The 25,312-nt window shown below is 46.4% G+C and overlaps 1 protein-coding gene across 3 annotated transcripts in view; it reads left to right on the top strand.

Moving 5' to 3' along the window:
* BCR (BCR activator of RhoGEF and GTPase) overlaps positions 1–25,312 on the top strand; it is a 107,482-nt gene that overhangs the window by 73,929 nt on the left and 8,241 nt on the right. For all 3 annotated transcript variants that reach the window (XM_068910878.1, XM_068910877.1, XM_068910879.1), the window contains exons 10-23: positions 4,649–4,770; positions 5,990–6,158; positions 7,572–7,691; positions 8,665–8,740; positions 9,336–9,440; positions 10,309–10,383; positions 12,108–12,205; positions 12,938–13,069; positions 20,777–20,836; positions 20,974–21,083; positions 21,919–22,058; positions 23,276–23,410; positions 24,039–24,144; positions 25,150–25,312. In XM_068910878.1, the coding sequence (XP_068766979.1) occupies positions 4,649–4,770; positions 5,990–6,158; positions 7,572–7,691; positions 8,665–8,740; positions 9,336–9,440; positions 10,309–10,383; positions 12,108–12,205; positions 12,938–13,069; positions 20,777–20,836; positions 20,974–21,083; positions 21,919–22,058; positions 23,276–23,410; positions 24,039–24,144; positions 25,150–25,312 (1,611 nt within the window). The remainder of the gene's footprint in view (positions 1–4,648; positions 4,771–5,989; positions 6,159–7,571; positions 7,692–8,664; positions 8,741–9,335; positions 9,441–10,308; positions 10,384–12,107; positions 12,206–12,937; positions 13,070–20,776; positions 20,837–20,973; positions 21,084–21,918; positions 22,059–23,275; positions 23,411–24,038; positions 24,145–25,149) is intronic.

Below are 25,312 nucleotides of genomic sequence, written 5' to 3' on the forward strand. Positions count from 1 at the left end.
AAGAAGTAGAGCGAGAGCTCTTTTGTCCAGAGCGCTGAAGCAGATGGGAGAAGAAGCAGGTGTAAACATGAAAGGGAAAAGCAGGGCCTAGAAGGGAGGTGTGAGACTTGCACTGCACCAATACAGGAGTTTAGCAACCGCCCCTAGAAGGTAGCAGTCTGCCCAGGCCCTGGTTGAGAGGCTGCAGGTGATCCTAATTCCCTCTGCTGTAATGCAAATCTGAAGTTTTGCCCTGGACCTCCTGGAACATCTTTCTATAGCTCCACAGAGCTCCTGGACCGGACAACTGCCAGTCTTGGGGCTGTCTGTGGAAGAGAGTGAGCCACTCTGCCACCCTACTGCTGCTCTGATATCAAGTCCATGATTTTGTGGGTGTTTCTTCAGTGTTTCTGTAGCCTATATGTCACTCCAGAGTATTTTGAGAAACCTTTGCCACCTTTGGTAACTTTAGCAAACAGAGTAACTTTGGAAACAAAGTAGAGAGATGGTCTCCCCCTCACAGAGTGTTGTATGTCATGTAAAGCAGGGTCAGCCAGCCAAAAGACCTCATGTTTCAGGAGACCCTTTTTAGCAAGAGGAATTTCTTTAAGCTAGGGAGGAGGAGTTGACCAAAGTTGGCTTTGGTTCCCAAACTGCCAGAAGAGGCCTTTGAAGCTGAGGTAGTGCTGGCACCATGAGCGAGCCCTGGCAAGGACCAGCTGTGCTGGGGGGCCAGCTGGCTCCCCCCAGGGTGGGGTAGGATGGGCTGACTCATGCCTGGAGGTCAGGGAAGGTGCCCTGCGCTCTCTCACTGCGGGGCTTGGCAGGGATCTGGTAAGCCAGTTGGGAAATCCTTTTATTGTTTCCCTCTGACCTGCTTGAACCCTCCCGACAAGATGAATCATTTGCAACAAAGGATATGACCCTTTGCTGGAAGCGCTCCTCCTCTGCTCTGCTGATGCTGAGCAGCCTGGGGCATGCCTATTGTGCCCAGCCCTAATGAAAGTCCTGTTTTCCAAGAGAAGCTGGTAGTTAGATCTACCATCACGCCCCACGCCCTTGTCAGGAGAGATTTCTTCACTTGATCCACAAACCCTTTCTCCTGTTCTCTCCTCCCCAGATGTTTGGTTGTTCATTGGTGGGATGTCCCTCTAGCTCCTCACTGCAGGGAGACCTTCCCAACCAGCTCATTAGTGAGAAGAAATGAAGAATGAAAGCTTTGGAAAGCTCAGTGTTTCCCTCTGAGCTGCTGACTGGACTGTGTACCTTCTACCCCTTTATTTCTGTTCTAGGCAAGCTTAGGAAATCAAGCTTTGTCTTCCTCCCACCCAGCTCTCTTTCTGAGAGATCCTGCCTCAAAGGGGTTTTTGCTGCCTTACGATAGTGCTGTGTCTCGTCAGTCTGGGTAGCTTGTACCCAGGAGTGCCAGCCAAAATTAACTCAGTGAAAAGGAATGGTACCTCAGTCCCAGATAGGGAGTATAAAGGCTGTTGAATCACAGCCCTGTTTTGGCATCCTCTGGCTGAGCTTCCTCTCTGGGTGTAGGGAGATGTGGGACAGAGAGTGAGGCTGCTTGCAGGAAGTCTGCCTGGATGATGACAGTCAAGGACTGTGCAAGTGGCAGATTGGTTGTGACTACCATAGGCAGGAGAAAGGGTGGCCTGGGTGGGCCCAGCCCACCTGTGCAGGGAGGTCTGGAGCCTTGCTACTGTATGGGAATACTGAGAGGCTTTCCTTCTCTCACTCTGTGGAGGCCTGGCACAAAAGTTTCCAATCCCTGGAGCCCTGTGCGTTGGCCTCCCTTCGCTTACAGGACATACTTGTCCTCAAAATACTCTGATTTAGATGATGGTGCTGAAACAGTGCCAGAACCAAGGGCAGATCTAGGGCTGAGTCATGGTCCTTCATAATCCTCCAGCAGCACTCATGGGCCTGCGCCCTCCTTGGCCCGTGAAGGAGCACCAGTGTTGACCACGGTGAAGGCTTGTCCCTGCCACCAGAGACCTCTTCCCAGGAGGGAGGGAGTGCTCAGTCCATGCTCTGGACTAGTCTGGGACATTTTTCAGCTAGGAACTCTCCTCAGGTCGCTGAGCTGGGCTCTGGGCTGATCTTTGTGCTGAGTGTCATACACCTGCTAGTGCCTGGCAGAGGGACACAGGACTAGGTCAGGGCCTGCCACGTCACTGCCCAATGGGGAAGGGACAATGTCATATAGCAGCTGCGTAGCAGAGGTTAGCGAGCTGGGAGAACATCTTTACACCTAAGAACAACGATCAGAGGTTGAGCTGGCAACAAGGAGCTATTCTCAGTGCCTTGGAGGAGCTGAGCTGATTTGCAGCGTAATTAATATGCATCAGATTTAGAAACCTGAGATCAGGGTTTTGACTTGCTGAGAAAATCTCTCTTTCCCTGCTTCATTATTTCTCCCAAATGAAATTCTTTGCAGCTGTGGAGAGTGTTTCACTACTGACATGACACCTCCTCCTTTTTATTTATTTAACTTTCAAGATGGATGGTTCTAGTTGCCTGCCTACCTGAGAGCTGTTCTCCGGGCAGGAGGGGGGAGGCACGCACAAGTGCACATCAGCAGCAGGGACATTCATGCAGGCGGGCGTTCTCTCCAAAACCACTGAGGAGAAGCCAAGAGGATCACACCCACCTAAAAATAAACATTGACATATGTACAGGCCTTTCAGAGCCTGAATCACTGCTGGATACCAGAGCTGCAGAGACTCCTGCCCAGAGACTGTGTGACAGCCTGCTAGGGAGCAGCCTGACTTCCTGGCGCTGCAGAAAGGGTGCAGCTTTTGCTGCTGCTTCTCCTCACAGGTTTGCAGGACCGTTGTGTAATGGTCGGCAGCCCCGAGACAAGATGCTGACGCTGCTGTCAGTGCCGTAGCAGCCAGCTGTGGTGTTAGTGCAGCTGCAGACAGGAGAATGCAGGCTCTTGGCCCATGTCAGGAAGTTTAGGGTGCTGTAGGATGGAGTGTGGAAACAGGAATTAGCCTTAAGGATGTTTCTCTCCCTCGTGTTCCCTGCTGTGATGCCTGCTGGGCTCAGGGCTGATGTGGTTTGTTTTCCTTTTGGAGAGCGGAGGTGGGAGGAGTGGGAGAAGGAAGGAGAGGCAGTGTGGGGGATCGCGCTCCCATGCCCTCCACAGTAAACGTGTTCGGAGCTTGTTAAGTCATGCAGCAAGTAAAACCCATGGGGCATAACTTGGGGAGAGAGAGGCATGAATTCTGGTTTGGATGTCCTGACCTTGCCCGGGTTAACTGCTTTCCTGTTGCATACTGCTGCACAGCTGAGCACAGCTGCCTCCTGCAAAGGGGGATTTTGTGTCTGTGTTTCCCAGCGTGGCAACAGCAGAGATGCTGCAGGTCGGGAGTAAGTGTCACTGGCAAGTCCTGTGCACAGGCCTGGAGAAAGCTGGCAGTAAAACAGCAGGGGGAGATACTGCCTAGCACCGGACAGCACGAGCAGCCAGCCATGGTGCTATCTAGGCACGTACCGTACGTGTAAAGTGTCCCTCACTGGTATCAGGGGAGAGCATCCTCAGAGCTGGAATAGCAAGGAAATGCTATGGGCCAAGAGAAGGTGCATTAGCAGACTTGGGGGAGAAGCTGATGGTGCCTGCTTTTACCAGCCCTGAAGTGAGGCAGCGCTGACAGTTGTACGTATTTGTAGGAATTAAATTTGTCCAGAGTTGAATATCCCTTACTTCTGTTCTGGAAATCAGTGGGACGTTCTTGTTCATCTGGATGTGCACTCTGGCTCCTGTTAATCCTGACATCGGGACAGGAGGCCTGAGCACAGAACTGGGCTTGAAGCTCCTGCCTGGCTCCTAACAGCATGCAGCCGTTCCCCTCCGGGCCAGCACTCCAGTCTTTACGTCTGGTAGCTATGGAGTTGATCCTAAGGGAACTGGGAAAGAGATTCTTCTGCCCTCTACTGTTGTGCTTATTTAGGAGGTTGCAAAGCTACCTGGAACTAGAAACAGGAAAAAAAACACATCACAGCCATGCAGCTTCTTTGCATCTTCTAGGTTTGGGGAAGTTTTACATGAAATATGGGCTTTTGAAAGGGGGGAGCATATCCAGATGGTCCTATTTAAACACAGGCTGATGAGGGACTACTGGTAAGTTTGCTAGATACACATTTTATTCGGGAATCATCCCTTAACAGCTGCTGTTGGAAAGGGGCCATGGAGGTGCTGGTGGTGGGCTCTTTCTCAGTGGTGGGTTAGCTTGCGCTCCATTCAGCAGCTGGGTGAGTGACTCCAGAGAGGGGAAAAGCCTCGGTAGAAAAGTGGTGTTTGCTGCTCCCTGCTGGTTTGCAGGGGAATAATGCTGGCCCTTGGCTACGATAAGAGGCTGGGCAATGACTTGCCATAAACTAAGCTTGGGTGCAGGTACAGGTGATCAAGAGGCCTCAGGTCTGACCTAGCAGGAGGTGAAAGAGGAGCTGCCTGACCATATCTGCTCCTGGGAGAGCAGCAGGGAGCAGAGATGGCAGCAATGACTGTTTAACAGCAGCTCTTCTGAATTGGAGCATTTTACTGCATGAACTCTCACAGGAGTTACATCTGAGGAATGTGTTGCTGAGGGAGGCTCAGTGCCTTGTCTGGGACCTATCCTGCACTAACTAAAATATCTTTTCTGTTTTTCACCAGCACCGGCAGCTCCTGAAGGACAGTTTCATGGTGGAGCTGGTTGAGGGGGCTCGCAAACTACGTCATGTCTTTCTTTTCACCGATCTGTTCCTTTGTGCCAAGCTCAAGAAGCAGATTGGAGGGTGAGGTTTCCCTTCTGGGCTGCATGTTTTGCCCCTCAGCTTCAGCAGAGTGCTGGGTTCAACCAGCAATGATAGTTGAATATGAATACTCCAGACCTGAGTAACCACAGTCCACAAGACATAGTCAGACAGGATACGTTCAGCAAGGTAGCGTTGCCAATCATATGAGACCTTGGCCAAGTCCTGATCCGTCAGGAAAGGTGCTTTTTTTCCTCCCTTTTTTCTTTTTCCAATAACCTTCCTAGGAAAAAAGGATATGCTGTAGCCCCCAGTATTCTGAAAAAATGCTGTTCATGTTTTCTAACTCCCTTTTCCTTTTGTTACTGCAGTTATTCATTTTGGCCTTGCAGCTACAGCCAGTTAAGTTTTGCAGTAAAATGGATCAGGTGCAGTAAAGGGACTGTGTTTCCCACCTGCCCCAAAGTGCAGCTATACAAGCAGTTTCATTAACATTTGTCAGAACTGAGGGAGGAGGAAACTTTACCAACCTATCTGCCCTAAATAGACAGAGCTTCTCTTTATTTTGTGAATATTCTCCTTTAGAAGACTTCTCTCCTCCTCTTCTCCTCCTCAAGCAGAGAGGTGTCCATGTTCCTTTTGAAGCACTTGTTTGTGGAGAAGGAACCTTCAGAAGAATGGGCCGCACCCAAGAGTGGATGTTCCTGATAAGAGAGATGGAGAGGGAAGAAACTACATGAAAAGATAAAAAAAGGAAAACTGATTAGCCTGGTGAAAGCACTGGAGAACAGCAATCGTTAGCTTTAGTTACTGTCTGTCTCTTCTGCTTAGATTACACAGAGGTTTATGCGTTAGCTCATCTGTCCCAGTCCGCCTAGCTATAGCAGGAGACATCTAGGTTTAGATTCTCAGGTAGCAGCCAGTCAGAGGCACGGCATGACTGCTGAACCCTGCCTTCACGGTGGCTTCAAATAAAGAAAGGGCTGGACTGAAAGGGGTTCTGAAAGATACGTGTGATTTTTTTTAGGATAAAAAAAACAGGTAACAACTTGCATTCTTGTGTGGTGCACTGGCTATTGGCCCTTCCAGGCTTTCTTACTGGAAAACAGCCCTTTACCAGACTTCTTCACATAGGAGTCACAGTGAGGTTGTGCCCATTTTCTGTACCTTGTGAACTGTAGTGAGGAAGGACTCATGGGAAGGAAGAGTGAGCCTTTCTGAGCACCAGTAATATTAAAGGGATAGACCTTTTGTCTTTCAGGAAAAGCCAGCAGTACGACTGCAAATGGTACATCCCACTCACTGACCTTAGCTTCCAAATGGTGGATGAGTCTGAGGCAGTGCCCAATATCCCACTGGTACCTGATGAGGAGCTGGATGCCATGAAGATCAAGATATCCCAGATCAAGAATGACATCCAACGAGAAAAGGTAAAATGGGTTGAGCACTCACTGTCCCAAGTGCAGAACAGGCTCAGTTCAAAACAGTCTTTGCTGAGATGAGGTGTTGGTAGAAACAGCATTCCCAGAGCTGAGTAGCCTGGAGAATCCTGCTAAGACGGACCATTCAGCAGAGGCTTGTGGTGCAACTGTGGTATGAGTGGCATATAGACAGCTGTGCAATCCATCGTTACTTGTCCCACTGCACTGCTTGTATGATGAGGTCCTGTGGGCAGGCAGGAACAATAAAAGACCCTGTAGTTGTACCCAGCAGCTCTTCTCCTTGTGTGAGACCATTTGTGGCAGTGCTATGCCAGAACATCCGTAGGGGATGGGGCTCTTAAGCTGTGGACATGAGAAGGGCTAGTAGTGTGGCATGCCAATTTTTTGGGAGTCTGGCTTCTGGCTGTCTTAAGTATGATCCTGCAAGTGATTCTGGTCAGAAACAAAGTACTTGTGAATTTTTGCTGGGTCAGTTATGCCTTTCCAGCATTTCTGACCTCACTGGTGTCAATGCTCCAGCAGAGGTATGGAGAACACCAAGTATTCTGACTGGACAGTCTAATAAAGGTGTGGTGTCCCTGGCCTGGGCTTCTCTTTGCTTGCAAGACACATTTTCTCAGGGCCGTTACACTCCGAACTATCGTGCCACCCAAAAGAGAAACAAGGGTTTGAAATCTGAAAGCCTGCTGGTGTGTAGAGCAGGATATGAATAACGTTGCAGGTACCATGAGAAAACTATCCCCCGCAGTTGCAAAGAACATGCTTCTCTCTCTGCCCTGGCTGGCTTTCAGAGAGGATTTCCTGGAAAAGTAAGATATTAGGAGGAATACCGTGTGGAAGCCTCTTACTCACATGGGTGCAGATGTCTAAGATACAGGCTTTGATGCATCAGCGCCAGACAGTGTATGTGACTGTCTTTGGGATTGGGTTTTATCCAAGGAAAGACCTTGTATTTAGGTAACCTTTGCTGAAAATGTGTTGGTGGGTGGTGGATGGGAGAGTGCTCTGTCTCCAGAGTTCTGGGCTCACAATCTCCTCAGCTAAGGATGCTCGGGCACCTGGCAGTGCTGCGGCTGCCCAGTGACATGATGCCTTAGCCTCTGGAATGAAAAAGTGGATACAGCTTGGGGAGTGAGCATGTACCTTTGCAGCAACCTTCATCTGGGAGGGCTAGAACTGGGGCACAGAGCCAAGTCTGAGTGCACAGATATTGTTTGGGCTACAAAGTACCATCTCCCTGGGCAGCTCAGAGCCCTGTAGATCCTGCTGACAGCATTTCTGCTGCCTACAGCCATTTGGCTACTCAGAGGGAAGAGATTATTGGTCTGAAAATCTGTGTCAGTGTAAATGGGGGCAGAGGTTGGAGAATGATTTACGTGCCCTCTCTCTTCCTCCCTCCAGAGGGCCAATAAAGGCAGCAAGGTCATTGAGAGGTTGAAAAAGAAGCTCTCGGAGCAGGAATCCCTCCTGCTGCTGATGTCTCCCAACATGGCTTTCCGGGTGCACAATCGCAATGGCAAGGTGAGTGGCTCTTCTGGTCTCCCATGGACCTTGTGTGCTACAAGACAAGAGCTCAAAATGTGGGTGGGTGTGTTTGTATACGCTGTTGCACAGTGAGATCTTCACGTGTCTTTCTTGTCCTGCAGTATCTGTCCTGAAAGCAGTTTCCAAGCAGCAGACACCAAACCTTTGCTTACACCGAAGGCTATGGTGACGTCTTGCAATGCTGTGACTAATTTGCGTGTGACATTGGCATTTAAAAAATAAAGTTAGAAATAAATCCCCTACCTCAGCACCTGTCTGTGCTTGGAGCTGCCCTGGCAGAGCAATAGAAAACTGCTTTCTTCACCTAAGATAAAGCTCTGCAGCGACTCTCGTCTCGCCTTCAAGTTCAAGGCTTTGCGCACTCAGGGCTCTCTCCTCCAGACTGCAAGCTGCATCTGGCACCAGGGCTGCTGAATGGTTGTGAGGAATCTCCTTTAGCTTTGTGGGATGCTTCCTGTGCCAGCAGTACCCCCTACTCTGGGGGCACTGTAACTGCTCGCTGTGGCCTTTGCATGCTCTTGGCAAAGGATTCTCCCAGGATCTGGTCAGTAGTCAGTGTAAACGTGCAGGTTGGCTTCTGCTTCCTCAGCTCGCAACAGTGTCTCAGCGTGTGGTAAAGGCTTTTGGGTTTCCTGGTGCAACTGTTGTGAGGGAGGAGCAGCGTGGAGCTGTCGCGGGAGCTCAGGCTGCCAGGCACCCAGGTGCTGTTTGCAGGGTGAAGGCTCTGACTGCAGGAGCCTGTACTGGTACCATAGGCTCATTGCTGGGAAGGGCACACTGCCGGAGCCCTGCTTGTCGCTGACAAAGCTGTGATGTAGGCTAACAGGCAACAATACTAGAAGGGCAGTGCGTACAAGAACTCCCCCTGGAGAAGGTGTGGGAGGCAGGCCTGCCCTCGATAGTGGGTCAGACTAATGCATATCCTCTTTTCTTCTGTTTTCCTTGGTAGAGTTACACCTTCCTCATTTCATCGGACTATGAAAGGGCAGAGTGGAGGGAGAACATCCGGGAACAGCAGAAGAAATGTGAGTGTCCCTCAGCTGGGCAATGGCACAAATAACTGCTGTGCTACCTTGTTAGAGAACAGGAGTCCAGAGGGAGAGGTGTGGGGCAAGTCTCCCTAGGGAAAGAGGGACATGCATTGACGTCTGCAGCACAATATGGGTGTCTTCTGTCTTTCTTCATCTGAGCCTGTCTGAGGGACTTTTGCTTGCAACAGCACCCAGGGAAGGTGTGGAGACAGCACTCATCGAGTGTGCAGAGGGATTATCTGTTACCCCTAGGGATCAGAGCTCTCTGGAGTTCCGGGTTGAGGGAACAGCTGCACCCTTTTACTTGGCTCCAGCCTGATTTACTTTTTGGAATGGGTATTTTTTGACTTTGCAAGAAAATGAGAGGCCCTCTTGCTTCCTGTGCACCACCCTGAGACTTTTTACACCGGAGAGTAACTAAACGTGCCCTAAGCAGAGCTGGGCTGCAGCAGCAGTACAGCCATAAGCGCCATGGTACTGTCACTGGGCATTGCCCAGGGAGCTGCTATCCAGTGTATGCCCAGAACGAGGGAGCATACATCCAGCCTCTGCTTTGAATTTTAACTGCTCCTTTGAACCTCCTTGGCAGGCTTTAAAAGCTTCTCCCTCACATCAGTGGAGCTCCAGATGCTGACAAACTCCTGCGTGAAGCTGCAGACAGTCCACAACATTCCCCTCACTATCAATAAGGAAGGTGAGACCTATGGTTTCTGCTTTCATATAGCACAGCTGGAGTGAAAACCTACCTTTGCCTTTCTTTGTGTTTCCTCTACAGCTGCTCTTACTCTTTTTGCTACGGGCTTCAACCCGGTGACAAGTTACAAGCTGATGGTTCCTGTAAAATTAAATTTGAGACCATATGTATTTTTCTGTGTAGCTTAGCTGAAGTAGTTGATAGCACAAGAGAGAGCCAGCAGAGACAAGAGCAATCAGTGATCCCAGTGTTACTTGTAACAATAAAAATACAAGCTACAAACTGTATGGCTACATCTATGTTAGTAAAAATAAATATCCCTGGACCATCCTCCAGTATATATGCAATGATTGTTAACCAGCCTTTGCATGCTGTTTAGCCGTCCTGCCAGGGATGTTGGCATCTCCTGCTAGGGAGTTGAGTGCCTGTTGGAGCCCTGGCCTGGGCCAACACCTGAAGTATGCCTGGGAACCTTTTGGAAGAGCACTAGTTGGCAAAGGTCAAAACTGTGTCATAGACCATCCTAACCATCTGAATAACTCCAGTGCCTAAATTACAATTTAACCTGCTAGTATAGACTTAGCTTCTTTATTTTACTTGTTCTCTTTTGAATGTATCCCATACTGTCTTGTTGACCCTAGAAGTGACTTTATAAAACCCCCTCCAAATTTCCAGAAGGTATTACAGGTGGAACAGACAGTGAACCTGGAACAGTGATTCCCCTCCCCTTTACAAAATTGGCTAGATTACGTGCTCCTGCTACCTTACTGCAAACCCCTAAACCTGTGAAATACCAATCTCATCTCTCTATCTTTCTCTCTTGGCTCCTCTGTGAACTTCAACAAATTTATTTGCATCTTTTGTGCAGATGATGAATCCCCAGGTCTCTATGGATTCCTGAATGTCATTGTCCATTCTGCCACAGGATTCAAGCAAAGTTCAAGTGAGTTGCAACTCTGTAATGCACAGAGGTGGTTCATAGGGGATGGCTAGCAAGGGTGAGGCAATTCAGATGCGGTGACGGTTGGGTGTGGATTGATTTAGAATTGCAGCATCTAGGATGATGGTGAAAAGGAGAGATGTTTCGGGGAACTGGAAGCTATATTGGGGGCATTGGTGTAAATTTAGGGGAACGCAAAACTCCTTTTTTATGTTAATAACACTCAGAAGGATCAGGATCAAGCATGCATCGTTTTTCTCTGGGCCTAGCCTTTTTTATTTTGTTTTGATTGTTTTGTTTTTTAAGCTATGTTTGCTAATCACCCAACAGTTTCAGATGCAAGTCAGGCCTTATCCTCCATTTTTCATGCAGTGGAAGGACGAGAAACAGTCTCTGACATCAGATTTGGTAGTGTCTGTGGTGAGAAGAAACAGGTGTAAAAATTCAGGGCAAAGATTTGACAGAAGGATTAAACGAGGTAAAAAGCAGAGTGCCCCTGCAGAAATGCACATGCTTCTTAGTCATCAATGAGGGTAATTCAGGAAGAATTGTTCTTATGCTTTCTTTAGCGCACCAGAAGATACCTTTTTCAGTGTTACCTCTCTACGCCCAAAGTGGTAGTGCAGCTTGGTGTGGGTGCCTCCTACAGCATTTGACTGGAGAGTACGCTTATTTTAAGCAACGTCGGCCCTCAGGAATGCAAGGCATTGGTACATGCCCACTAACCTTGAAACCATCCTTAACACAGGTTGCGGTAAATATAAAATGATGTATATAGAAAACCTATATGCAGGCACCCATTACAGAGGTAATAGACAAAGGTGAAAAGGAGTAAGATAAAATTTCATCAGTGTCTGTCTGTCCTTAGATAAGAGGCGGGAGCCTGCTATTCTGTATTATCCAGCTGGCAAGTTGTTGTAAAGCTTACCTAGCCGTGTGGCTGGGGATCCTGTTCTCATCTAACCCTTGTGTGCAGTCTCAGGAGGAAAGGTGTGATTTGGATGTATGTGGTTTCTATTAGCCTTCCACCTGCTGAACCACTGACTTCCCAGGCGCTGGCCTACCTCTTAACAAATCATTAATCTGCTGTCATTCAGATGCGTCTTTCCCTCTGGCAGGGCAATATTCATATTCTATGTAGAGACCTTCACTTCTTGAAACTAGTATTTTCTATCAAATGTGTGTAACTGGACAACATAGAGTACAACACTACAAACGGGAAATGCCTGCAGCTCGTTATCGTCACTTCAGTGACACTAGATAGCTCATAATTAACCACTCTGGGAAGATAATGAGTTTGTGATGGCTGAGTCCTAACCTTGTCCTTGAGGGATACTATGACACCAATACTGTTTTCAGTGAGTCAGCTCTGATGTGTTCGTGGGATCCAGTATCTACCTGCGGAAGGTACATTTCTCATGGATGCACACTGTACACCTTCTTCTCAGGGTGGATGGATTTGGGAAGTACTGGATACCAGCATACACCAGCTGAAGGGCTTGTCCATGCTGAGGTCATTGACACTGCTGTGCTGGTACTTTGGCTTCATAAAAGGAACTCTGTTGGTCCAGATGCACAGTATGATAAGCAGGATTTGCACTGGACAGTGTTACTGGTATTAATGCAGAGAAGATACAGATGCAGAAACACCTCAAAAGTAATACATGTAAGATAGGAAATTTTAGAGAGTTGACCAAAGCCTCTGTGTCTGTCTCCTCTCTTCTCAGACTTGTACTGCACATTAGAGGTGGATTCTTTTGGGTATTTTGTGAACAAGGCTAAAACTAGAGTCTACAGGGACACCACAGAGCCCAACTGGAATGAGGTAGGTTGACCGTTCTTCATGTGAGTTGTTCTGTGTGCCGAACAACAGCACATGACGGCAGATAACCCGCAAATGAAAGAACAGCTTGTCTGCAGCCTGTGCTGTGCGCTCTGGACTTGTGCTGCATGTGCTGCCTCTGAGAAAGCATGTCTGTGCCAGGTTCCTGTCGTTTCACCTAGCTCTTAGCTCTTAGCGCTTGCAGAAGTTTTTCTCTTGGATTATCTATAGTTAAACATTTCGGCACAAATGAGCCTTCTGCTGTCCAGCATATCATTTAAGCAGATATGTTTGATTATTTTTTTTTCTAATTTTTAAAAGATATCAGTGAAAATATATTGAATAAGGAGGTGTTTTTGGAGGTGGTTTTGTTTATTTGTTGTGAGGTGGAAGAATTAGCTTATAGACATTCTGCTTTTTAACAGCCAGCTTGTAAACCTGCTGGGGAGTAAAATTAAATACAAGGAACGTGAGTTAAGTTTGTTTCTTCAAATGATGCTTCACTGACATTCAGTGAAACCTGGCTAAGGAGTCAGCCATCTTGCTTGGTCTCTGGTATATATATACAAAATATAACTCCAGTTGATTTATAGACCAACTCCATGAGGCAGGAGGTTTTGGTCAGTCTGTGAGTGCTTTCTCCTCCTAGGTTTTAAGGAGACTGCATAGATTATTAAGAAGCAAGTATCCTGCTGTGGTGTATTCATTGCTGTTTCCTTTCCTGGTGCCCTGCAGGAGTTTGAGATTGAGCTGGAAGGCTCACAAACTCTGCGGATTCTGTGCTACGAAAAGTGCTACAACAAAACCAAGCTCACCAAAGAGGATGGAGAGAGCACAGATCGCATAATGGGGAAAGGCCAGATCCAAGTAAGACTATGCTTAACTCATTCCTACTACCCTTACTGCAAAACATGATGGGACTTTTGAACCCTGTAGTGTCTTGCAGAGTTGTTTTCTGCCTTCTGATTGTCTCGACATTGGGAGTTTTCCTCCAGACGGTGAGGAAGACAGTGTGTGATTCACAGCTGAGAAGTCAGCAGGCTTTTCCCTCATCCTTTCTCCCCTATGCCTACTTTAGTACCTTTGTGGAATAGATGCTTTCTTGGAAGAAGCTGAGTTTTGATCTACAGTTTGCCTCTTAACATCAGAACTCTCAGCAGAGTACACGCTAACTGCACAGTCATTGAGCCCTGGGCACTGCTGAGTATCCTCGATTTGTGGCACGGTGAAGTGGCTGTAAGAAAAGAGAAAGTAATGAATATAGCACCCCTTCTGGTAAATCGTACGGAAGAAATGCTGCCTTCCATACGTGCTGGAAGTTGATTGATGTGATAGCAAGGCCTTGGAGGACAGGCTTATTGTCCCGATAACTGCCAGGTCCAGAGTTTAGTGACCATGACAACAGACTGCGTCTGAGAAAGATAAATGGGTTATCTGAACTTTCCACCACTGAGAATCAGCATGGGACACCTTGGCTATGTGGCAAATTTGTAATACAATGGGGGAGGTGATTAGATGATTGAAAGCGGATGCTGCTTTCAGGGAGCTGCTGTGTGCTAAAGAGCTAAAGCTCCATACAGGGGGAATCAGGCCCCTCAGTGCAGGATGACTTGGAGAGCGTGTGTTCCCCCTCTTCCCCCAGATTGCTGCACTCTCCTTGTGTGGTGTTAGGGGTGTGTTTAAATGCTTGTTCCGAGGACACATAGTCTGAGTTGGACTGGACTGGATGTTGTTCAGAGCAGAGACCCAGCCCAGCTATGTTTTCCTTCCTGGCTCTCTGAACAACACCGTCAGTTCTCCCTCATTTACGTTTGGCTCTTCACCACTCGTTGAACGACAGCTTCCTCCAACGTTTGAGTGATGATCACACACGCCAGGGCCACTTGTGGGGTTTCAGAAACAGCTCCGATTGAGGGTGGCCTGCGGGATCATATCTCACCTTTACTGTAGAAGGGTGCATTGGCTAAATGAGCTTCATAAGGCCTGTTCCCTTCTCTCCCACCTTGCAGTCCTGAGACCGCCATGCTATTTTTAGGCAAAGCTTTGTCACAAAACCTACTGGTAGATATTTGAAAGAAAATGCATTTACAAGTAAATACATGTGCTAGTACATGGTGGCTCCTATGATCTCTCTCAGGCTAACTGGAGATCTGCATGTCCCTTGTTCTGACAAAAGTTATTTTTCATGGAGCTAAGCAACTACAAAAGAAAAAATTTCAGCCCTGAAATCCCCTGGGTATTTGTGGGCTCTCACTGGAGGACCCTCGGATCACTGACCTCTAAATTCTTCAAATATTTTGCATAGAATGATTAAAAATGAATACAACCTTTACACTTTTTAAGAAAACTTGTTTTCACAAGCATGGGCATTTTTACACGTGGCAGTTATAGCCCATGTTAAAAGATTATTTACTTAAGTTTAATAAGTAAAAATACTTTTTGGTAACACTTGAATATTAGTTACTTCTTGATTCTTTTAGAGAAACCTGAACTATTTTGAAAGGAAAAATACCAAGAAAAATGTTTGGGTTAGCATGTAAAAGTCGCATTCTGTTGTATCACAGCAAACAAACCCTCAAGCTCCCTCGCTTTCTGTAAACCCCCCTTGCAATTTATAAAGAAACTTCTTGACCTCTCAGAGCATCCTCTTTCACAGGGATTTCTCAGTTCTGTGATTTCTATCCCATAATACAAATTTTTAGCATTATTCAATAACTGTAAAGAGAATTCACAACAGAGTCTAGTAAGGTTTTGGGTTGGTAAGAATTATTAAGGGTTTTTATTTTGTTTTGTTTTTATTTTTAAAGCAAACTACCAAAGATTTTCTCTCTATTAAGAAATAATAATAACGCAGCAACAAAATCAAATCAGAATCTGTGGCTGAAGGTTAATTTTATTAATGTTGTCAGCATCTTTTCCTATCATTTGTTTTATATTCATTTTCTTACAGGATTTTCACAGGTGCTTCTACATTAAGCTTTGTTTACTTTAGATTCGGCTGTAAATAGGGGTTTGCATGTTGTTGTTGTCATTGTCGTTATCGTTATTCAGCTGAAGTCTGTCCTGTGTAAAGGCAAGGTCTATGAAGTTGGGTGAGTTTTTTCCAAAATTCCCTTAAGTTGAAAACTGTGGGAACATCAAGAGTCATGCGTACATCCTACTGCTGATAAACACAGGGAAATTTCTGTGTTGGCTAAACCACGGGGTATTGTTAAGCCAGGTATTATTATTGTAAATCTGCAACTTCCCACTCCTGGGATTTCTGACTCACCAAATTCTCTGGGCTGCAGAGATGAAGACAATGCATCAAGGAGACGAGGACTGTTTTTGCTGCGACATGTTTAATAAAGCTCTCCGTTACTTAATGGCACTGGAGGAAGGAAGACTGGAAATTGGTCCCTGTGTTCAGAAGCTTCCAGGAATGGCACTAATTTTAATAGCTCCCATTGCTCATATTTTCTCTTCCTATGGAATATTTTATTTACCTGTTTTTATAGCCACATGCAAGACCTTCATTGCTTGTCAACCTGAGAGTTTTCTCCCTGAAAAATAAAACCATTAGGTTTAATATGGGAGTGCCTCTTGTAAAGGTAGAAGGAAAGTCCTCATCAGACCTTTTGGGAATGGCAGCACTGCATGTGCAGCTATTTAGCTAACTTGTACACATGGGTGGTGGCATCTGTTACCTCTCAGGCATTGAGAAATGCAGGGAGAAGGTGCCATTCCTGGGACAAAGCTGAGATTATCTGGTATTTTGGGGAGAGGAGGAAGTGGACATCTTATTATAGCAGGGAATGTGAGGCTTAGTTCAGTTGTAAGTATCATCTCCTCTCATTTTGAACTGTTTGTTGTTTGTTTGTTTCTTTTCCCGGTTGCTACCTTGCAACCCATCTTTGGCACTTGGGAGGTTGGCCCTTTTGTCCTTCAAATTTTGCACATCATGGGGCAGGCACATCCCCATGTTTCGGCCGTAGCAGCCTTTTGTTTGGTGTTCACACTCTGCGTCCAACTGGGTGCATAAGTCAGCAAAACTGGCCTCAACTTTGGGAAGAAACTGCATGAGCAAATGAATCCTTTACCCGGTGATCCATCTCGTCCAGTTGGTGCTGCCTAGAAACTCTGCTTGCTCCGTTATTTTTTCTGCACGATCAGCTCAGGCAAACCATTTCCTTCTCTCACAGCAGTGCTGGAAAATCAGAGAGGATATGACCTTAGATCATTCGTTCTGTAGTAGCCGTGCAACACCGTTCCTCTGTTGCCATGCAAAACAATCACTCTTATCTGCTTAATTATCTGGGATGTCTCATAGCAGTGCACACGGCTATTCCAGACGTCTAGACTGTTTTCCATGTAAAACAGATTGTCACATGCTGTACCTCCCAAGTGTCAACTCAGAAAACCTTTTTCACACTCAAGTTCATTTAAGCAGTTTGCTCATGCAGAATAGTATCCCAGCAATGAAAATAGGGTGGAAATGAAGAAGGCAATGGGTCGTGTCTAAAGGGTGATGGCAGGAAAGATTAACATGTCAGTGGGGAGCTTCAAGAAGAATGGGGTTATGGCTGGACTGGGAGTTTCCAGCAGCGGTGAGACTCTGACAACATGTATGTCACATCAGTTACAATTAAAAATTGCTGGAGTGTGAAGCTGCCATGGAGATTTAATAAAGGGAGGAAGTAATGTGGGTAAATAACATAAAACACAGTAACCTTAAGGCTGCCTCGCTCCAGGCCTTTCGCTTCCACTGATGCTTATTTGTTTTTTCTCTTACTGTATGCTTTTTCACTTTACTGAAAAAGATCAGCAAACTCTGTGGTGTTTCCCTAAGGCAGAGCACAGGCTCCCTTCTCCTTAGTCCCTGGCTTCTCTTGCCTGCTGCCCGGGATCCTCGCTTTGCCCTGTTCCCAGGCTCCCCGCCGTGCGTTGGGCACGCGCGGCCCCTCCGGGCTGCGCCGCGCTCGTCCCCTAGCCTGGCTCGGTGCTGAGCTGCGTCGAGGGCCGGGGCAGAGATCCCTGCGCTCCTGCGCCGCGTTGTTCGGTTGTGCTTCGTGCCGGATACGGAGAGACGTTTGCTTGATCTGTTAGTGAATTTTGGGCTGTAGCTCGCCACAGCAAATGCCGAAGAACAGACCACAAGGGGACTTGACGTGCCGGGGGAGCGAAAACAGACTGGTTTGTTTGTATTTTTGCTGTGCAGCATGCACTTCTGGTGGGAACTGTGCAAACAAGACCCTGAGAAGACAGCCTGGGAGGGTTTTAGCAGGTCTGCTCCTGTTTGGTGGTCGTAGAAACACAGCACACGTTTTCACAGTTTCAGTGGATGCGGGACAGCTCTTTGTGACATTCAGACCAGGCAACTGTTTGAAGGAAATGTTTAGAGGTGCAGTAAATTTCTCTGTCAAATTAATGCAGAGGCGGCCATTTCGCAGTGCCTCCCCGCTCCTCGGCGAGCGCCGCGCGCCTGCTCGCTCGGAGCCGCCGCCTTTCGCGCCCCTCGGCAGATTGCATTCTTCTACTCCCTGCTCCTTCTTCCAGGTCATTGATCTCCAAACCGGGCCAAAAGACAGCATGACCCCATTTGTCACAGGCCCTCTCCATGCTGAAGCATCGCGCTCGCTAGCTCCCTTTGTCTTTGGTTTCCTTTGTAACCCATCTGCGCCGGCTGCCCTTTCGCCGTGTCGCTGTTGCTGGCTCCATAGGGCCAGGCACCTGTAGGCTCCAGGACTGAAAGCTTGCTCAAAGCCTAAATGACGGTCTGTGTTTCCTGTTGACTCTGTTATTTCCTGCTGTGATTTATCAGGCTGTTAGACCTGATCTTCCTGTCTCATTCAGTATTGCTAAGAGCAGACATGCTCTTTTATTTGTTTACCTCGTTTAACTTCGTTATTTAAAAAGCACTTTGAGCTGGGGGTTGGGGTTTTTGTTTTGCTTTGTTTTGTTTGTTTGTGCAAGGTTGGCTCAGGTTCAGCCAGTCTCGCTCCCCTGTGCTTTTTGTCCCCGTCTGTCCATTCAGTACAACCTGCTCCCTGGCCCGGTTCAAGGAGCAGGCGGGGAGCGCGGGGCTCCTTCCAGCCCAGCAGCAGAGCTTTGAGGTAAGGGAGCCGCAGGTATACGCTAGCTGTGCTGGCCAAGCCCCCGTCGCTGCCCCCAAGCAGAGTCCCCCCAGGCGCTGGCCTGAGGTTCTGCTAGTCCTTCGTGGCCATATGACGTTTGCTTCGCAGACAGAGTAGGACTGTGCTTGCTCGGATTTTTTAACATCTCTTGCTTTCATTTTGCACCATGGTGGGAGCTCACTAGACGTAGCCTCGAACGTGGGCATAACTGGTAATGCCTGGTAACCTAAGTAATGTGTAACTGGGCCCTGCGGGAATCTTCCTTTAACTTTTTTGGCAAATATTCAAAACCCTCCTCTCCCTTCAATCTTAAGCACTATCTCTCTGCTACAAATAATACACTTTTAGTGAGTCCACTCTAAAGGCATATGGAAAACTACCTCTGAGTTGGAGGATCAGTTGTGACTGTGTGTATCAGCCAGGCCGTTTTGGCAGCGTAACTGGAAGATAACTTTTTAAGCAGCTGGAGGTCAAGTTTTCAGGAATACTGAGCACGGTTGCCCTTTGTAGGAAACCAGACACTTCAGAAATGGTTTCCTCTGTATTCTGGGAAAGGAATGCAGTTGTTGAAAGAAACCAAACTTCCAGCACGGAAATCCAGATGAGAACAGCCTAAATTCTGGCCAACTTGTGGAGACCTTGGCCAGCCTCACAGGCGGGGGCGGATCTGGTCAGCCAGAGTTATAAGCAAGCCCTCTTGGCAAACAGGCTGTTATTTGGGTTTGCTGGAGCACTGAAGCTAAGCGCTGCTGCTCATTGGCTTCCTAGACCTTAACCTCCGTGCAGCCCCAAAATGTGGGAACTGTTGGTTACTGACTACTCCTTACAAGGGATCTTCAGGAATTTCTGCCAAAATTGCACCTACAGGAACCGGTCTGATTCGACAGGGAAGTATGTGTGTGCTGGCAGCATCCCACTGTGGGCTCACGTCCGCAACAAAGTGCGCAGAGATAAGGTTGGCTTGACTTAATCTTGTCTGGTGCTTCTTTGGGTCTCTGCAGTGTGAGCAAGCAGGGAGAAACTTTCCTCCCTGCTGATCGTATTTCTGGGGCTTGGCGAGGGACAGTGTCATCTCTGCAACTAACAGCTGCATTGGGCCAGTTTGTTGATTTGAAAGGGTGTATGAGTGTGATTGCATCTAATAATTCCCAGGACGTACTGCAGCAGGCATTAAGTTCAGCATTTACCTCTGCCTGGCAGAGAACACCCACTGCTGTTGCATGGGGTTTTGCGAAAGGGAGGAACTGTGCCACGGGACTAGCTCTAATTACTGAATGCCATTCTGTTTGCTGACGACAGTAAACTCCAAACCCGGAGTCTAGTGCAGTTGTCTGCTTCCAGTCTTACCGTGTCTCGGTGTTCAAGAACCAGGTTTTACAAAGCCAGCTCAGGAGTCACCAAAGTCTGCTTCCTTTGGCTAGTTGCTGATTACCCCATGCTGGAAGGTCTTTTCTCTCGTTTACCAGTGCAGCTGGAGCTGGGGGCCAGCCTTCAGCAGCTCAGAAGTGTTTGGACACTCCCAGGTAGTAGTGGAAATGCTGGTGATGTTGGTTTGAGCGCTTGAGCAGGCTGCTCCCCAGCCTTCCACCTGTCCACTCAGAAGAGATCAAGCAAAGCTGAAAATGGGAGCTCAGGCTGTACTTTTTATATTTCAGCTTTGAATATTTCAGTGCTTACATTTAAATAACTTTTTTGATTGTGAAAATGAACTACGAGAAGGCTTCCCAAACTGAAATGAAGCACACCTGAATGCATAGACAAGGGTGTATATGTGTGCATACATATACACAGGTGTTCTTCGATTCTTGATCTTGCTTTTCCTGAACTTTAAAAAGAAATATTCAAATCCTCTTTGAGGCAACACTTTAGGGAACAAATGAGATCCTCCCTGACTTTTGGGTTCGGATCCTACAGCTTTCTTCCAGTGGCTATTTCTGAGAGAGAGAGAGCGAGAGCGAGAGAGAGAGAGCGCACGCTGAGAGGGGGAGTGAGAGAGTGCCCTTCCTCTATTTCAAATCAGAGCTATTTTCAGAAAAGTCTCCTCCCTTTTTGTTACTCCCAGCCCTGTGAGATGGGATGATTTTTGCTGTTTGTTAATGTGCATGTTGTGCTATGTCAACTGAGAGCAGTTACCCTTTCTATGAAAGGTGAGATTATCAGCTTTCAGACACCAATTTTGCTTGCTGAGGTTTCCTTTGTAGTTGAGCAGGCGCTACATATATGTTGCTGGATTTTCCATATAGATGGGTGTGAGTCATCAGCACCCCTGCTCAGAGAAGGGCACAATATCTGAGTGTCCTGATACTTGAAACTTGGGAATCCTTGGGAAATGTGTTTTCCTATGGGAACGAAGTTACATGTTGGAAATGGCAATGCTCTGCTCACCTCCAAAAGCCTTTCCAGGCTAGTTGATTTTCTCTGAAGTGTGTTTCTAGCTCATGTTTTCTTTCCTGTTTTTCAGCTGGACCCACAGGCATTACAGGACAAAGATTGGCAACGCACAGTCATCTCAATGAATGGAGTAAGTACAGAAAACAGAAAATAGCACTGCTTTTACACTTCACTTGTGGTTTATTTCTTTGCTCTTTATTGCAGCATAAGAAAAGAGAAGAAAATGTTTGATATGTAACAGCTGTCTTTTTTTTTTTTTTTTCCCAGGTTGAAGTGAAACTGTCGGTGAAGTTTACCAGCCGGGAATTTAGCCTGAAAAGGATGCCATCCCGGAAACAGACAGGAGTCTTTGGGGTCAAGATTGCTATCGTCACCAAGTGAGCTGATGGGCCACATTGCTCCCTACTGCTTTTTTAAAAACACAATTGGCCAGTGGGTTGCACCTGTCTTTACCCCACCAAGGGATGTGTCAGTACACTCTCCTTCACTTGGGGAGTAATGCAGATGGCTGTTGCTGCAGAAAGGAGAGGCTTTACTTTCTCCCAGCTTCATCCTTTGCATGGAAGGAAACAGCACACACACAAACTGGAAGCGCAGGGTGTTTACTTTCAGCATATTGCTCTTCTGAGCTCTGGAAATGCCCCTTGCCCTTTTACTCTGTAGTTAGCTGACTTGGTCACAAATTTCCAGAGCCACTGAACAGAGATATTTCCTTTCCATAATCGGAATGTTCAAGTTCTTTGGATCTTGCTGTATTATTTTAACCCCTGATCTTTTGTCATGAACTGTTTGCCAGGAGAAACCTGTTTGTTCTGGTAAATAGTTTGGGAAATGTGGTATTTCCTCCCTATGGAATTGCATTAATTTGATAGCTGCAGGGTTGCTATGTATCCAAGGGTTGTTTGGGAATCCTCCGATTACCTGTCCAGAGTTGCAAACTCTGGGAATGCTAGGACCCAGCCAGAAGCCCTAGCACACAGGGCAGCTGCAGAACAGCCAGCCCCCAGGCCGAGACACTCAGAAAACCCTCTCCAGTATTAAAAGGAGTTTCTCAGCTCTGTCTTGATTGCCTGCTCTGACCTTCTCTCACCTCGTCCTTCAGAAGAGGTCCACACAGCAAAATGGTGGCTTATTTTAGGCAGCCTAGCTAGCTGGGGTAAGAAGCATTGGTGGTGTGGTCTGTACTGAACTCTTCTCTCTGGCTCTCTTAAGGAGAGAGAGATCAAAGGTGCCTTACATTGTGCGCCAGTGTGTGGAGGAAATAGAGCGGCGTGGAATGGAGGAGGTGGGCATCTACCGTGTCTCTGGGGTTGCAACTGATATCCAAGCTTTGAAAGCTGCCTTTGATGTCAGTAAGTATTTGTCTGGTGTCCCTTCATGCTATGAGGTCCTATGTGAGCTCCCTGTCAGATAGATGTGCTACTTTTAATCATAAGTACCTCAAGGAGTATTAGGAGGTAGAGATTTTTGTGGAAGAATTTTTACCCTTGCCTGCATGTTCTATTAACGTTCTTCAGCTACAGATATAACCTGAGACATACAATGGGACGGATCATTATACTAAGCAATGCATCTGTTATTGTGGTCAGGGCTCCTGAGTTCTCCTCTTAACAGTTCTCCACAGTTCTCTGGCTCATTTGGTGCGATGAGGTTAATAAAATTAGATACTTTTGGCCAACCTTTGTGAAGCCTTCTTTGATCTTGGGCAGAAAAGGGCTCCATAGTGGTGTGCCACGTTTAAAAGAATGGCATATGTGTTCCAAAAGGCATCCGAGATCAGTCCGATGAAACACCTCTAAATCGCTGAGGTACTGAAGGTGAAATTCTGCCCTACTTTCAGCCTCCACATGGTGGTCCAAGGATTAGGCATCACTCAAGCCACATTTGAGCTCTTTTTTGATGTAAGTGGTCATGAAGCCTGTGCCAGGTGCCTGAATTCATCCTTCCTGCATTTTTATTGACTCTTTTGTGCAACTTCTTCCTTTTTGTATTTTATAACAACTCTTTTTCATTTGCATTAAATGACATTTTACACTAGTTTTCATGAAACCATGGCTGGCTCTGCTGGTCGGTCTGATGTTTGTTTTCAGGAAAGAGGGTTGGTTTTGTTGTGCTTTATGGTAACAAAACTGAAATGTGAGCCCTGAATTGCCTGTGTACTTTAACTACGCTCAGTGGGGAGTTAGCCTCAGAGTCTCTTATTCTAAGCTGTTAGAGGCGGGGAATTGGAATGACAACTGTGGTCATTAACAGAAAGTTAAATGCATATAAATAAAGTCATGCCGGGCTTGTTCTAGATCAGGCACAGGTCGCTGGCACAGCATAAAGAACCCTAGATAGTGCTAATTTCCCTCTGGTTGATTTAAAGCTGGAAACGGTTTGGAATCATTTCTGCGGCACTTCTCAGTTGTCAGAACTGCTCATTTAACCTAGAGAAATGTAAACAGGAAGACTCTCAGCTCTTTGGCCAAAGAGGAAGGATAAACAAAGAGAGCCAGAGCAAGGGAAAAAAATGAGTGAATGAAAGGCCAGCAGTTTCTTTACCTGCTACTCCTCTTTTCTCTTTCAGATAACAAAGATGTGTCAGTGATGATGAGTGAGATGGATGTTAATGCTATTGCAGGCACATTGAAACTGTACTTCCGAGAGCTGCCTGAACCCCTCTTCACAGATGAACTGTACCCCAACTTTGCTGAGGGAATTGGTAGGTATTAGCAAAAATAACCCTTGATAACGTGGACCTTTGTTAAAAACACTGTTTTGCAGGAGGCTGTTCCTAAAGCAATATAAAACCCATATTTATAATGTTGGACAGAAGCCTGGGAACAAGCTGTATGGAAGCTGTAAGAGAAGTGAAATGCAGCTCAGAAATAAGGTGGAAACCTGCTTGATTTGGGCAATTGCTGTGCTTTTAAAAGTTGAAAATGCCCTTTTTCTGAAGGTTAGGTTAAAAATAGAATGACAGCCTATTTGTTGAGGCTGTGCATATTATTTGCCCTATTTAATCTTCCAGAGACGTCGTCTTTGGAGGGGATATTCCTTGTCATGCCCTGATGTAAAGGGGAGAGAAAAAAAAAGTAAGGGTTAAAAGCTTGAAAGCACTTCAACTGCTTGAGGAAAAAGATTTCTCTGCACATTTGTGAAATAAAGGAAAAAGATTCTGGGAGGTATTGATGTGCAACTCTGATCTTGCAACCTGCAATCTCATTGCCATCCATTAAGGAGCATCCATGTCTGTTGGTTTGGGAAATTCCGCAGTCAGTCAAATAATTATTCACTGCCTGTGGTGATGTTTAGTTTTGTTGATGTTTTGTTGATTTTCTGTCTTGTAGCACTTTCAGACCCTGTTGCAAAGGAGAGCTGTATGTTGAATCTATTGTTATCGCTTCCAGAACCCAACCTTGTGACATTCCTTTTCCTTCTGGACCATTTAAAAAGGTAATATGTGGATCGCTTAGTTGGATAGAGGAGCCTTTCCCTAAGTACACGCTGAATCAAGCAAATGAAGCATTTGCTGATTCGCTGTGAATGCTCATCAGATAACTGTTGTCTCATATTCCTAGTGAGGCGCTAAATCCTGAATTCCATTCCCATGAAACCAAAAGGATTAGAACTGAGGGAAAGGGTACCGAAAGTCTCAGGCTTATCTAGTGCAAATGCAAATTTCTGCTGCGATAGCTCTGCAAAAGTGCACCTGCATCTGGACAAATTTATCTGGATACAATGATTAGGAAAGGTTTTAGTATAAAGATTCGGTAGCATTAAGGACTCGTGAGCCCTATCTCAAAAAGTATCTGCAATCTAACATGATATGTATTCAAAAATTCCAGCTTCACACTTCCAGTAGCTGCAGTTGTCAGTTCCTTGCTTGGACCAGTCTTTCTGATGTTGTTCATGTTTCTATAATATGGTTGTACCTGTGGAAAAACATTTTCCATGTCTTTGGTATTAATGCAATAAGCTTGTTTAATAGATGCACAGTATTTTATTTTATGTATGTGTTTTGTACAGAGACTGTCACTGTAGAGATGAAAGATGATCTTGTGACTGAGGTTCTGGATTAAAATCCAGGAAATATGGGTTCCACTTGTGTTTCTGATGCAGACTTTTGTGCCCTTGTTCAACTTTCTTAACCTGTGTTCCTCAGTTTCTCATTTATAAAACTAGGATAAAAAATATTCCTTTATTCCAGGGCCACATTTGTCTGTTCAGACAATAAGCAGCAGTCCCTTTGCCAGTCTATAGAGTGCCTAGAGACTGTGGCTGTTAGATCAAGCTATTGCTTATATATACAATAAATTGAAACACTTACGGGATAGCAGTTGATTGAATGCCTGTATCTAAAACTTCTTACAAAAGGAGCAAATATAGCTTCTTCCTTAAAGACACTTAAAAGCTCAGGTATTTATAAAAATCCTCTTTGACCGTTGTTTCTTCCTCCAGGGTTGCTGAGAGGGAAAGCATTAACAAGATGTCCCTGCATAATCTTGCAACTGTCTTTGGACCAACGCTGCTGAGACCTTCAGAGAAGGACAGTAAAATCCCTGCTAACCCTACCCAGCCTATAACAATGACGGATAGTTGGTCACTAGAAGTCATGTCCCAG

Source organism: Struthio camelus, chromosome 17 (assembly GCF_040807025.1).
Source record: "Struthio camelus isolate bStrCam1 chromosome 17, bStrCam1.hap1, whole genome shotgun sequence".
Lineage (NCBI taxonomy): Eukaryota > Metazoa > Chordata > Aves > Struthioniformes > Struthionidae > Struthio > Struthio camelus.